This window comes from Eurosta solidaginis, chromosome 4 (genome assembly GCF_040869045.1).
Source record: "Eurosta solidaginis isolate ZX-2024a chromosome 4, ASM4086904v1, whole genome shotgun sequence".
Taxonomy (NCBI): domain Eukaryota; kingdom Metazoa; phylum Arthropoda; class Insecta; order Diptera; family Tephritidae; genus Eurosta; species Eurosta solidaginis.
Genome location: NC_090322.1, coordinates 21,836,279 through 21,851,901, shown reverse-complemented (window position 1 = coordinate 21,851,901; position 15,623 = coordinate 21,836,279). Strand labels below are relative to the sequence as shown.

General features: G+C 39.9%; 1 protein-coding gene across 3 annotated transcripts in view; it reads left to right on the top strand.

Annotated features, from left to right (window-relative positions):
• LOC137249243 (zinc finger protein 678-like) overlaps nt 1–9,913 on the top strand; it is a 58,490-nt gene extending 48,577 nt beyond the window's left edge. For all 3 annotated transcript variants that reach the window (XM_067780559.1, XM_067780558.1, XM_067780557.1), the window contains 2 exons: nt 9,256–9,396; nt 9,476–9,913. In XM_067780559.1, coding sequence (XP_067636660.1) covers nt 9,256–9,283 — 28 coding nt within the window. In that variant the 3' untranslated portion in view covers nt 9,284–9,396; nt 9,476–9,913. The remainder of the gene's footprint in view (nt 1–9,255; nt 9,397–9,475) is intronic.
• Nucleotides 9,914–15,623: the final 5,710 nt, after the last annotated feature.

Sequence of the window (15,623 nt, the reverse complement as noted above, 5' to 3'; positions counted from 1 at the left end):
ATTTAATATTTTTTTATTTATTTATCTATTTTGTAACTTTGTTTTGAATCATCATCCTTCACTCTAAAGCGCATAAATTCTTTGATCCGGGCCGCAACCGCATGCCCGAATAAATTTGTTATCTTTCATTGTCACCTCTTCCACCGATCGACGTTCCAGCATAGGTTTGTAGGTGTATGTATATGTACGTTCTTTACAGCCACGCTCTCTCTTCGACGCAGGCGCCTCCGTCGCGGGATTGATCGGTAAGTGCTAGACTTATAAGTTATTAACTACCTACACAAATAGTTTAAATACAAACATACGTATATATATATCAAATTGTAAACAAACCTGCTGGAAGCCAGCAGAGGCTAAGGAGTTATTGGGATACAGTGGCGGCCCGATAACGACAGCATTATTAGCACTTAGTCGTTTTCAATTTTTTATTTTTGTACGCTAAAGTTTCACATTTTTATTCGGTAATTTTCAAGTTAAGTTTTTGGTGCACGGTCCAATTTTCCTTTTTACGTAAAATCCTTTTCATTTTTATTCAATAGTTTTCAATTTAAAGTTTTTTTTTTGTACGTTTGGGTCTTCCGTGGGTTTTTGTTAAGTTTTTTTATCCACAATCTTTCCATTAAATAAACCCAAAAGTAAACTTCCTTTTCCCTATTATCTTACTTTTAGCCACTTCTATCCCCATCTTTATTATTCCTACTTACGAATATACGTATCTTAGATAGAGTTAGTTCCAACTAATTAGTCTTAAGGAAAATTCTACATAAGTGAAGTTTTTTTGAATTTTTTTGAAGTTTTTTGATCATTAATTTTAGGATATATATTTAATAAAGAGTTTTTTTATAACGTTTTACAAAGGAATCCAAACTTATCATATTTATTAGTTCATGGGTTGAGCTTACCCTAAAAAAAAATGTCAGGCTAAGACACTCAATTGGTGTGGGTGTTGCACGAGTGCAACAAAAAAAAGGCGACGTGAATGTGAGGCGACGGTGACAGACTAGACAGGCTAGGGACATGGGACATTAACGGACGGACACATGTCAGGCTAAGGGGGCGTTGCTAAAGTGCCGGAGTCAGTGCAACGCCCAAGGCTGCGTCAAGGTTTTACGCAGAAGGGGAGGGATGACTCCACCTGACACGGACAGACCTTTTCTTCCAGCTTTCCTTTTCTTTACATAGATTTCAGGCATGAACCTCTCTTTTGTTTGTATACCTGTAGGTAAGGCGGGTGAGCAAAAACTCACCCCACCCGACGAGCTAGCAGGGGCTTGCCAGCATGCCAAGTGCCACCTCCGCCTTACCCCAGCAGCCAGTTATACAACATGCTGTGAGTTTAGTCTCTTGAATCGCAGCAATGCGGATGTTGTGGCGCTTCATGAAATTGACTATCTCCGTAATCTTCCCAGTTAGTCCATTACAGTTTAACTGCAGAATTCTGAAGTGCATGAGGGGAGACGTCGCCACTCTGGGGGTAAGTGACGGGTGACTACGCCTGGGTTCAGGAAGGCCAGGACGCAATTGCTGTTGTGGCCCTGGGACTGGGCGTCCTTGGGCAAGCATTGGGGTACCCGGATGATTTGGGTTTGCGACCTGGCAACATGGCGCGATGAAACCCGCCGAGGGGTTGCCGTCGCGGAGACCAGAACATCTAGGAAAGTGGCACCACCCGAGGCAGGAGCTGCATTGGGCGGATGTCGCAAACATATATATTCTGTGCTGGCAAACGGTGCAAACGGAGGTAGGGACTAAGAGTCTGTTTCCCTGACCTACACGATTGCTGCCGGAAAAGAGGGGGGAGAAGACGGGGGCAGGGGCTGTTGCTCAGCATTGCTTCCGACTCTACTACGAAGATTGTAGTTATGAGTGGTAGCAGCTGTTTGAGTTGTTGGCGCCGTAAGGCGCGAGCAGCAGCGGGTACTTGTTGTGGCTTGCTGAGCAGCGGGGCTGCTGGAAGGTAATGGGGGGCGCTTAGACGTAGACTACGGGACGCCCTTGGGCGTGAACAGCAAGGAGCCACAAAAGATTTATAAAAGTTACGTGGACGTCGGGTTTTGGAATCAAGCCCAGAACAACCTGTCCGATGCAACCATCCCTTACACGAGACACACTGAACAGAGTATGACCGTCCTAAAAAGATTCTTTTCCGGCAGATGCAGCAAAACCATTTCTCAGGACCGAGGTCAGGAGACGGACCCGGATTGGATTCGATACCTTCCCGGAGCAAGAGAATATGGAGCAGTCCTGCTGCAAGGAGCTGCTGGGAGGATGACAATTTGTGGGAGGGACGAAACAAATTAAATGGGGTTACACTGAAATGACAGTCCTTGGTCGGGAAAAATCCCGAGTCGCTCCGGTACATAGAACCGACTGCCTTGGGAAGCGCTAGGTCATGTTATGAGAAAGCAACCGTAGTTTAGAATCAGAGAAGGGCAAGATCTCCACTGAGTTGGGAGAGGCAGTTGGAGAAAGATTTGATCCCGCTTGATGCTTCCAATTGGTGACTGTTATCGCGAAACAGGGATAGCTGACCTCACTTGTTACGAAACGCCCAAAATCGCTTAGGCGGTAAAGCTCCAATTAATGATGATGTAAGTTTGTACATGATTTTAGGGTTGCATCAAATTTTTCCTTTGAGAAAAATATAGCATTTTTGTGTTATTAAGAATCCTTTAATTTTAACAAAAATAAACACCCCCCTCTACGACTATTGACTCAACATACTACATTTTTATATAAAACTTAAGGAACAGACCGCGTCCGCACACAATTTTCGATTCATTTTACTCCTATTCTCATTCCGTACGAAAAATTCACGTCATAAAAAAAAATCATCCAATCGTCACTTGTAGATAATCAGCTTTTTATACGTATGCAATGAAAACTTCAACCAAAAGATATTAGGTAGTAATATTATTTAGTTTTCAACTCGGCCCAAAATAAACCTTTGAGATGAAAAATGTAGTAGGAGGTAAGAGCGGAGCAAAATACTCCGATCGGAATAAAGTCTGAACACTGTGTCAACAATGAAACATGTCAAAAGCGTTACGTCACTTTGAAGAAAATATATTTCACAGCTAAATACCCTCGCGTTCCAATGAACAATGATCCAGATACTGATAAAAATTTAAGATGCAAATTGAACAACAAATTGATCCATATGGAATAACACAAAATAAGATCACTGTTAATTAAAACGTGAGGTTTATATATTTTGTCTCTCATTTTGTAATGCGTGATCTGTTTATTGGTTCATGAGGTAACATGGCATTAATAAACTCCGTAGACTGGGATCTTATATTAAGGTTAATTTCTTCATAAAGCGTGGTATCCAGATGATAAGAAAACGCTCAAGAAATTTATTTATTTTCCTCTTGTAAGCCAAACCTGAGGTTTTTTTTTTAATTATATATAATGCTAAGCTTGCCCCAAAGCAAGTAAAGTGTGTCGTTCTTAAAGCAATCGGCAACTCGATGTATGAACTCGGCGATACCAGTGGCAAGAAAGTCGGCGTATACCACGCTAAGGATATTTTTGTTGCTTAATCATATGTTGAATGTTAGTCTTGGTGACCTATGTTAAATGTAGATGTGGGCAACGTTTGCTAGCTTTAGTTTTGGCTTGACCATTAGAGTAATTATTTATGCAATTATTTATTTCTTTGACCATGTTTATAGTTGACCTTATTTATTCATTTATTTATTGTTTTTTATTATTTATTTATTTATTTTTTATTTTTTTATTATTATTTTTATGGATTCTGTGGTATTTTATTACTAACATACTAAAAACTGTGACATAGATTTAGGTAGATAGATATCTGTGATATAGGCTTAAATACTTACCAGTGATATAACTTTAGATTTAACCCGCATGCCATTCTAGTCATTAATATAAGTAGATATCTGTGATATTAGGTTAGTAGTAGAAACACTTTTTTTATTCCGCGTGCTGCCCTTATACGAGTTAACATAAACCCTACATAATCGGAAGAATAGGCAATAGCCCGGCTTTAGGTCGTGGGTCGAGGCCACACGTTAGGCGTTTGAAGGTAGCTTTAGGACAGACTGCGCATTGAATTTTTTTTTACGCCCACGCTCCATGTTGCATGCAACATCGGCGGTTGCGAGCCTGTAGCGGCAGCCTGTGGGTTAATGCGATGGTAAGGATGTTCAAACATTTACGTATGTATCTGTGTGCATATACCAGCATAGCTACGTTTACATGTGTTAGTAACTGGTAGAAAGCAAACACTTGGATAGATGTTCGAACATGTATCTGTTAGTATGCGTGAAGGTAGTTCGTGAAAGTTTATGTCCCGCCAAAATAGGGTTATATGTATTGGTGTCTTTCGTTCTTGAGTGAAAGTGGTGAGAAAGAAAGGCTTTTGATTTATGGGGTACGACCGCCAAACGATTGCAGGGAATGTCTCAAAAGAAAAGTTGACTTAAGTGAGTGCGGAAGCAAGTTTTAATGATATATATATTTTTTTGCGAAGAAAAAAGTTCGCGATTTTTTTTCATAAAACCGTGATAACAGGTAATTTAGCGGAATCCCAAGGAAGAGCCGGGATCCCATACTCTGCTTGACAACAGCCCCAGATTGCTGTGCAAAAAATTTAGACTGTCCACCATCACCAGCCACAAACGTGGCTACAAATTAAGCGGGGTAGTATTTAAGCTAAAGGAACTTGCCACACCAGCCACAAATACAGTCCGAAACATACAAAAGCGGGGTAGTATTTCGTATAGAGGAAAGGGAAGCATACAGACGGTGCCAGGCCAGACGTCAAGGGAGTAAAGGGGCATCTGAGCGCTCCTGTCCTGGCACCGCGATCATTATTGGAGCTGCAGATACGATCACTAAGTGGAGGAGAAAAGCAGTCAAGGAGAGAGCCTAAAAAGGGAAACTTATTAGGGATCATTATTTTTTGGTTAATTTTTAGTTTATTACGATATTGTTTAATTTGAATTTTTAGTTTATTTTTGTTAAGGTTTAATTTAACTCAACTCTAGTTTTTCGATTTGCGTGTGAGTTTTTTCCTATTTTTCGATGAATTCATTTTTTTTTTTAATTTTACTAACTTTATAATTGTAAGCATTTCTACCTTCATATTCATTCCGGTTTCTTACTTCTTCTCATTTTTCTCTATCCTTTCAAAATTCCACTTGTTACTCACCTACCTATTATTTCCTTAACTTTTTGTCCACACCCACACATTCGCACATTTAACCTTTTTCTCATGTCCCGCCATCCCTCAAAAATACCTAATTTTTAAGCATTCTGTTTCTACATGAGTTTGTCACTTTTTCCGTTCACCTTTTTTGCATTTAATTTAAATATTACAATTTCGATTCCACCTTCCTAACACTTTTATCTCTTTGCCTTTTTGTACGCGTTGCCTTTTGTTGATTCTAATTAGCGCATTCTTCTGTTATTTTTTACTTCGAGCTTTTGCTTTACATTTTCTTTTTGCGCTTATATTTTTTGCAAGGCTATTAGATTTTATAGTTTACCCTCACTTTCATTTTTTTCACATATTTGGTAAATTTCCGATTTCGTTTATATTAGGCTGTCGCACTATTAAATTTTGCAGTTTTTTTTTATTATTTAATATTTTTTTATTTATTTATCTATTTTGTAACTTTGTTTTGAATCATCATCCTTCACTCTAAAGCGCATAAATTCTTTGATCCGGGCCGCAACCGCATGCCCGAATAAATTTGTTATCTTTCATTGTCACCTCTTCCACCGATCGACGTTCCAGCATAGGTTTGTAGGTGTATGTATATGTACGTTCTTTACAGCCACGCTCTCTCTTCGACGCAGGCGCCTCCGTCGCGGGATTGATCGGTAAGTGCTAGACTTATAAGTTATTAACTACCTACACAAATAGTTTAAATACAAACATACGTATATATATATCAAATTGTAAACAAACCTGCTGGAAGCCAGCAGAGGCTAAGGAGTTATTGGGATACAGTGGCGGCCCGATAACGACAGCATTATTAGCACTTAGTCGTTTTCAATTTTTTATTTTTGTACGCTAAAGTTTCACATTTTTATTCGGTAATTTTCAAGTTAAGTTTTTGGTGCACGGTCCAATTTTCCTTTTTACGTAAAATCCTTTTCATTTTTATTCAATAGTTTTCAATTTAAAGTTTTTTTTTTGTACGTTTGGGTCTTCCGTGGGTTTTTGTTAAGTTTTTTTATCCACAATCTTTCCATTAAATAAACCCAAAAGTAAACTTCCTTTTCCCTATTATCTTACTTTTAGCCACTTCTATCCCCATCTTTATTATTCCTACTTACGAATATACGTATCTTAGATAGAGTTAGTTCCAACTAATTAGTCTTAAGGAAAATTCTACATAAGTGAAGTTTTTTTGAATTTTTTTGAAGTTTTTTGATCATTAATTTTAGGATATATATTTAATAAAGAGTTTTTTTATAACGTTTTACAAAGGAATCCAAACTTATCATATTTATTAGTTCATGGGTTGAGCTTACCCTAAAAAAAAATGTTAGGCTAAGACACTCAATTGGTGTGGGTGTTGCACGAGTGCAACAAAAAAAAGGCGACGTGAATGTGAGGCGACGGTGACAGACTAGACAGGCTAGGGACATGGGACATTAACGAACGGACACATGTCAGGCTAAGGGGGCGTTGCTAAAGTGCCGGAGTCAGTGCAACGCCCAAGGCTGCGTCAAGGTTTTACGCAGAAGGGGAGGGATGACTCCACCTGACACGGACAGACCTTTTCTTCCAGCTTTCCTTTTCTTTACATAGATTTCAGGCATGAACCTCTCTTTTGTTTGTATACCTGTAGGTAAGGCGGGTGAGCAAAAACTCACCCCACCCGACGAGCTAGCAGGGGCTTGCCAGCATGCCAAGTGCCACCTCCGCCTTACCCCAGCAGCCAGTTATACAACATGCTGTGAGTTTAGTCTCTTGAATCGCAGCAATGCGGATGTTGTGCCGCTTCATGAAATTGACTATCTCCGTAATCTTCCCAGTTAGTCCATTACAGTTTAACTGCAGAATTCTGAAGTGCATGAGGGGAGACGTCGCCACTCTGGGGGTAAGTGACGGGTGACAACGCCTGGGTTCAGGAAGGCCAGGACGCAATTGCTGTTGTGGCCCTGGGACTGGGCGTCCTTGGGCAAGCATTGGGGTACCCGGATGATTTGGGTTTGCGACCTGGCAACATGGCGCGATGAAACCCGCCGAGGGGTTGCCGTCGCGGAGACCAGAACATCTAGGAAAGTGGCACCACCCGAGGCAGGAGCTGCATTGGGCGGATGTCGCAAACATATATATTCTGTGCTGGCAAACGGTGCAAACGGAGGTAGGGACTAAGAGTCTGTTTCCCTGACCTACACGATTGCTGCCGGAAAAGAGGGGGGAGAAGACGGGGGCAGGGGCTGTTGCTCAGCATTGCTTCCGACTCTACTACGAAGATTGTAGTTATGAGTGGTAGCAGCTGTTTGAGTTGTTGGCGCCGTAAGGCGCGAGCAGCAGCGGGTACTTGTTGTGGCTTGCTGAGCAGCGGGGCTGCTGGAAGGTAATGGGGGGCGCTTAGACGTAGACTACGGGACGCCCTTGGGCGTGAACAGCAAGGAGCCACAAAAGATTTATAAAAGTTACGTGGACGTCGGGTTTTGGAATCAAGCCCAGAACAACCTGTCCGATGCAACCATCCCTTACACGAGACACACTGAACAGAGTATGACCGTCCTAAAAAGATTCTTTTCCGGCAGATGCAGCAAAACCATTTCTCAGGACCGAGGTCAGGAGACGGACCCGGATTGGATTCGATACCTTCCCGGAGCAAGAGAATATGGAGCAGTCCTGCTGCAAGGAGCTGCTGGGAGGATGACAATTTGTGGGAGGGACGAAACAAATTAAATGGGGTTACACTGAAATGACAGTCCTTGGTCGGGAAAAATCCCGAGTCGCTCCGGTACATAGAACCGACTGCCTTGGGAAGCGCTAGGTCATGTTATGAGAAAGCAACCGTAGTTTAGAATCAGAGGAAGGGCAAGATCTCCACTGAGTTGGGAGAGGCAGTTGGAGAAAGATTTGATCCCGCTTGATGCTTCCAATTGGTGACTGTTATCGCGAAACAGGGATAGCTGACCTCACTTGTTACGAAACGCCCAAAATCGCTTAGGCGGTAAAGCTCCAATTAATGATGATGTAAGTTTGTACATGATTTTAGGGTTGCATCAAATTTTTCCTTTGAGAAAAATATAGCATTTTTGTGTTATTAAGAATCCTTTAATTTTAACAAAAATAAACACCCCCCTCTACGACTATTGACATACATGACATACAACATACTACATTTTTATATAAAACTTAAGGAACAGACCGCGTCCGCACACAATTTTCGATTCATTTTACTCCTATTCTCATTCCGTACGAAAAATTCACGTCATAAAAAAAAATCATCCAATCGTCACTTGTAGATAATCAGCTTTTTATACGTATGCAATGAAAACTTCAACCAAAAGATATTAGGTAGTAATATTATTTAGTTTTCAACTCGGCCCAAAATAAACCTTTGAGATGAAAAATGTAGTAGGAGGTAAGAGCGGAGCAAAATACTCCGATCGGAATAAAGTCTGAACACTGTGTCAACAATGAAACATGTCAAAAGCGTGACGTCACTTTGAAGAAAATATATTTCACAGCTAAATACCCTCGCGTTCCAATGAACAATGATCCAGATACTGATAAAAATTTAAGATGCAAATTGAACAACAAATTGATCCATATGGAATAACACAAAATAAGATCACTGTTAATTAAAACGTGAGGTTTATATATTTTGTCTCTCATTTTGTAATGCGTGATCTGTTTATTGGTTCATGAGGTAACATGGCATTCATAAACTCCGTAGACTGGGATCTTATATTAAGGTTAATTTCTTCATAAAGCGTGGTATCCAGATGATAAGAAAACGCTCAAGAAATTTATTTATTTTCCTCTTGTAAGCCAAACCTGAGGTTTTTTTTTTAATTATGTATTTTCCTTTTATATTATTCATTTGTTTCACAAATTTACAAGGCAAAATCAAAACATCTGTCGCCTTCTTCGTCCTGATGCCATGTTGTTTCAATATTTCCCAAAAAATATAAAAATAAAATGATTTCTCCTGTGAAATTCTAAAGTTGTTGGTTAGAGCTATGTGATATATGAATAACAGTTTCATATTTTTTTTATCAAACCTTTATGCTTTATTTCACTAGATACAAAACAAATCATGAAGGTATCTAAGAATACCGGTGAGATATTAATGATAACCTTTTTCAACAAATCCGGACTTAAAAAGAACACAAATTATCTCATAGTAATGCAGAGCTGCACAAATAAGACTGTTGTGGAAAGGAGTAAGTTGTCATTAAAAATCGTGTCCTTAAATCATTATGTAAATTTACTCAAACTTTTCATTCTGCCTCTATTAAATAGCTTAAGTAACGTGTCTAATTTACAAAGTACAAATAATGCGAACGCGCCTATCGTTCAAAATCTGGAATCGTGCAGAATACGTCTTCATTTGGGTGATAATGTTGTGCATAGATGTGAGTTTTGCTCTTTAGCTTTCCCTCTATTTTCGAAGCGACATTTACACTTAGCTAAGCATAAAAATGAAGACCCAGAGACGGGTGAGCGAAATATGAAAGTCTTAATCGAAGAAGAGGCTAAATTGAAGCTGAAATTTGCGGAGAGAGAAAATTTACCAGCGTCGACTGAAGAAGCGCACCAATTTGGAATGAAAGCAGAGATGTTCAAACAAACACGGTTAAAAATCTGAGCCTTAATTTTAAACATTCATCGGTTTAAGAAAGTTTTCAAACCTTTTTTACCTAAATTCAAAATCTCTCAATATACTACCCTGTTTTCTAATTTTGTTGGGTTTTAATTTTATAGTTAACTGAACAATCTGTCTCAAAGCTCAAAGTGATTTTAAAATCAAAAAAGTCTAAAAAATGCAAAAATTAAAACTTATATACATTTCTATTTTACTAACAAAAATCAAAAGTTTAAATTTATTGCTGAAAATCTAAAATAGAAAACTTCATTTGTAAAAAGTGCTGCAAGTCACATATTCGTTTTCGAAATATTTTGTTTTCTTTACGTCAAGTATTCTTATACGAAAAACTTGCTATCTTCAAAATCCCTCAAAGGTGGTGAAAATGTTGTCATTGTAAGGTTCATCACCTGTGCAAAAGGAGTCACCGGAATGTGAATTGCGATAATACAGGCCGCCAAAATTTTCCTTTTTTTCGTACGTTCTTTTCCGTAATTAAAAAAAAAAAACAAGTAAGGAAGGCTAAGTTCGGGTGTAACCGAACATTACATACTCAGCTGAGAGCTATGAAGACAAAATAAGGGAAAATCACCATGTAGGAAAATGAACCTAGGGTCACCCTGGAATGTGTTTGTATGGCATGTGTATCAAATGGAAGGTATTAAAGATTATTTTAAGAGGGAGTGGGCCATAGTTCTATAGGTGGACGCCATTTAGGGATATCGCCATAAAGGTGGACCAGGGCTGACTCTAGAATTTGTTTGTACGATATGGGTATCAAATGAAAGATGTTAATGAGAATTTTAAAAGGCGTGGGTTTAGTTCTATAGGTGGACGCCTTTTCGATATATCGCCATAAAGGTGGACCAGGGGTGACTCTAGAATTTGTTTGTACGATATGGGTATCAAATGAAATGTGTTAATGAGTATTTTAAAAGCGCGTGGGCCTTAGTTCTATAGGTGGACGCCTTTTAAAGATATCGTTATAAAGGTGGACCAGGGTTGACTCTAGAATGCGTTTGTACAATATGGGTATCAAACGAAAGGTGATAATGAGTATTTTAAAAGGGAGTGGGCCTTAGTTCTATAGGTGGACGCCTTTTCCAGGGGGTCTACTCTGTATTGCGATGCGAAAGAAAAAATACGCGAAATCGCAAAATCGGTACTCTGTATATTGACATTCGCATGCATATTTTAACATTCGCATTCACATTTTGCCCATTCGCAATTTTTCTCCCTTTTCGCATTGCCAGCACTCTGTATAGCGAATGCGAATGTCAAACGGCATTGATTTTCGCATTTTTCTTGGTACAACTAATAGGCATTCGCATTGTTCAAATACGTAAGTATTAATTGATATCTTTATATTCATTGTACATTCTTTTAACTCCAAAGACTAAACAAACACAAAACAAACAATTTGAAATCCTAGTGGACTTCATGGCAACACACCCAAATTTGGCAAAGGGTTACTTAAAACGCCCAACGCAAAGACAACGGCCAATAATTTATGGAAGAGAGTAACTTCCCAACTAAATGCAACCCAACCAAAGCAACTCAATGAAAGTCCTAAACGAGATGAATAACAATTTGAAGAACATTTCCAAAACCGTGGGAATTACTTTCAAAATAAACAAAAAAGCTAAATTTTACCAGAGAACAATTTGTTCATAATCAAAGAATGGACCGTGAGAATTTAAAAAATAAAATTAACGGCCACTTCCGGTTCAATTTCTGAACTGGGAGGATTTTCAACATTGAACATTTTACAAATATTATGCAGAGCACAACAAACATTAAGCATTTGCACCACTTTTGTTGGAGCATAGTGCAACTCTGTTGAAGCCAAAAGGCAGCGAAATCGACCTTTTAAAACACGAAAAACTCTCTCAATTTGCAATTGGTAATGCAGAAGTGGAGCGAATTTTCAGCACCATGAACAATGTTAAAACAAAGCAGCGTAACAGCCCTACAAGAAACGCTGATAGTTTTACGAATACACTCACACTTGTAATTGACAATGCTGATCCTGCGATGACGTAAACATTGATACTCAAATTTATGTATGTTCCTTTGTTCGCACACGCATGTCCGCATGTACTCAACGACAGCCTATAATCATAAAAAAGGACTCAAACTGGGAAAGCTTCGAAAACCTGGTACAGAACAAAAGAATATACAGCAGATATAAGAAGGAGACAAAAACTCACACGTACACAGTTGTTTGCATCAAATTTGCGCAAGTCCCCTTAAGCGGGAGTCATTGGTGCCGTATGTCGTATCCCTAACGTAATCAGCTGTTTATCGTTACGACGGTAAACCAAAAACCAATTGCCCTACAAGACGGAGGTAACTAGTTCACCCACACATTCAAAGCTTTTTTCGCTCTCCACTAACACATCGACGTTTCTTGCTGTCATCGAAATGACAGCGTCATCTTAATACGACAATTTATAAATTATTCCGGGAAACATTTTAAAACGATGAAAAACTATAATTCTGGTAATTAAACTAATAAACTAAAAAAGTGCTTGTGCTACGGGCTTTTAGGTGTGACGTGTGTTAGCTGTTTAGGCACTTCTAAATTAACCTGGCGCATTAACTAGAGGCAGCCAAGTCCTCTTGCCACCAATTGGAATTGGAAGATTCGATTTCCAAAACCAAAAAAGGTAACGTTTTCAAGACAGTGCACAACCTAAACAAAGGTGGTATCAAAAGACGCGTGTCGAGATCCGTTTTTAGAATCTGAAAGTTGGTTAGAATCGAAGGGATGGCCTAGATGGTTTCAGGTGGTCATACTAAATCGCTCCCGGGGAGTGTCCTTATCGCTACAACCAAAGCAACATTATTTACTCTCTGCTTTTCATTCATACGGGTGTGTATTTTTAAATAATAAAAAAAATGTTATATTATTCTAATATATATCATCTCTGCCGGGGTGCGATTCAGCTCAGGATATGCCAAAACAACAAGAAACCTACAATTAAATGCAGATTCACGTGTAATTTGCCAAGGATTTACCGGTAAACAAGGTACTTTCCACAACCAACATGCTTTGGAATATGGTACAAAATTGGTTGGATGTATTTTCCCAAAAAAGGGTGGAACTACGCATCTTGGTTTGCCAGTATTTGCTTCGGTAATTTATATTGATTTGTATTGATTAAAAATTGCAATAGTAGATAATGTAATGTGAATTAAAATTGAATAGGTAGCCGAAGCAAAAAATGCAACTGATCCGCATGCAACTGTTGTTTATGTGCCGCCACCGGGAGCTGCAGCTGCTATTATAGCAGTATTACAAGCACGACATTTCTTTGATTGGTTGCATAATCGAAATTGTGCCCTAACATGATATGGTTCGCGTTAAGCACGCTATGTTAAAGCAAAATAAATCTCGTCTAGTCAGGCCCGAAAGTCCAGGATCATCGCACCAGAAAGGGTAAGTAAATTGCCTACCATATTAAATATATAAACAACATGTATGAATTTGTTAGTGATAATTTGTCATGCTTTTGTTGATAATCACTCTTTTCACTACTGATTCAAAACCTGGGAAGTTATATATGTAGCATTCCATGGAGAATGGTAAATTTTAGTAGACTTTCGCATTGCGGTCATTATTAATATTCAATCCCTAGAAGGTTCAATGTAGTCATATCAATAGGTCCGGAGATGGTCGGGTTAGTACCTCAATGGTGCTTGTTACCGGAACGTAGATAGATAATTTATTGAGGATTGCACAGTGACTTGCACATCTTCTTCACAGCATCTCATCGTAGCCGACTTCTTTGATGAACCCTAGCAGAGTTCTTGGCTTGAGGGCCATGGTGAGCCCATAAACTTAGCCCTACGTTTTGAGATTGCTTCGTATTCTTGGAGGATATGGTCCGTCGTCTGCTGAGCGATCACAAAATCGGCAAGTGTTATTCGATAGTAAGCCCACTTTCTGCATACGGCTGCTCAGTCTATAATGCCCTGTAAGAATAGCTCTTGGGATTCTTCGGTTATCTTTCGATAGGTCTATTATTGCCCTGTAGCGACTTGTGCTATAACTTCCTAACAGTAACTTAGATTGTCTCAAACCTGGCGTATTGCTACAGTGTTCTTCTCTCTCCCCCCCCTCCCTCTCCTAATAAATGCCCTGTGAGCCAACTGACAGGAACGGCTCGGGATCGATGGGTCATGCAGTTCCTGCCTCTCTTTCCGGGTTGTCCGCCTGCTCTTGTTGTAGCAGTGCTTCGTCCCATCCAATAGGTGCGACAGATCACAAATTGTGATCAATGTCCTCTAACGGGAGTCCAAGGAAACAGAAAGTTTCAACAGGGGTGGACCATAATGAGAGGAGTGTTAGAGGCGTTGATTCCACAATACAGCTAAAGAGATGGTTGGTGTTATGTGGGGACACATTATAAGCAGGACATATGTTTTGTATGTCGGGGTTGATTCTGGATAGGTAAGAGTTTAACCTGTTACAGTATCCAGATCGAAGTTGGGCTAGAGTGACTCCCGTTTCCTTAGGGAAAGTGCGTTCCTACTCTGCTAGTTTTTTTCTTTGAGTACAGTATTCACCGGGCAATTCCTGGCATAGAGGTCCGACGCCTGTTTGTGGAGTTCACTCAGGACCTGCTTGTGTTTTTCAGCTTCATACGGCTGTGTTCTCAGGTGCCGTATTTTCTCATAATGTAATTAGGGCGTGAACAACAAGTAGCCACAAAAGATTTGTAAAAGTTACGAGGACGTCGGGTTTTGGGATCAAGCCCAGAGCAACCTGTCCGATGCAACCATCCCTTGCACGTGACACACTGACAAGAGTATGACCGTCCTAAAAAGATTATTTTCCGGCAAACGCAGCAAAACCATTTCTCATGACCGGGGTCAGGAGAAGGACACGGATTGGGTTCGATACCTTCCCGGAGGAGGAGAGTATGGCGCAGACCCGCTGCATGGATCTGCTGGGAGGATGATAATTTGTGGGAGGGACGCAACAAACTAAACACTATTAGAGTCCGCCTGCTCATTACCCTGTACTCCCCTGTGGCCTGGGACCCAGTGCAACAGTACTACGTTGTGCACCCAAGGACCAGTGCTGACTTTATTTCGAACGCCACAATTGCCTTTAGTGGGGCCTGACTGTCTGACTGAGTGTTGCAATTGTTTCATTGGAGTATCAGCGCTGAAGGTTCAGCTTAGCGCACCAACATATGGCGAATACTTCCGCTTGAAAGATATCAAAGAGTGGCTTTACTTGCTTTTTTCGCTGCAAAATTTTTTATAATAATATCAAAATTTAACTGTCTTGCCAAAACGGATGCAACACAAAGCTCCTCATGGAACTTGGGATGGGTAGGGAGGGGATGGGCTGAAGGTTTAATGTGGTCACATAAATCGTTCCCGAGATGGTCGGGCTAGCACCTTAATGGTGCTGTGGTACCGGAGCGTACCGGATCTATATCCGGCAAAGGACCATCACATCGATAATACTCCTCAAAGCCTTCGGGGGAAAGATAGTGAACTTGAAACGTTTGTGCTGCTATTGTGAAATCCTAACTTTCTCCAAATGATCTCTAAGTATCGGATCATAATGGCTTATGAGATCTTAGATGCCCAAAAAATGTCCATCCGTTCGCTTTTTGAAAAAAAAAAAATAGTGTCCAAAATTCTATATAAAATTTCTTTCCACTTTTGAGTTTCAGTGATTAGCTTTTCATTGATAAGTGTATCAATTGTAGCCTCCTTTCGAATAAGGTTTTGTAAAGATCGCCATTGAATATAACATTTAATGTGATCTTCAGTATTTTCGTG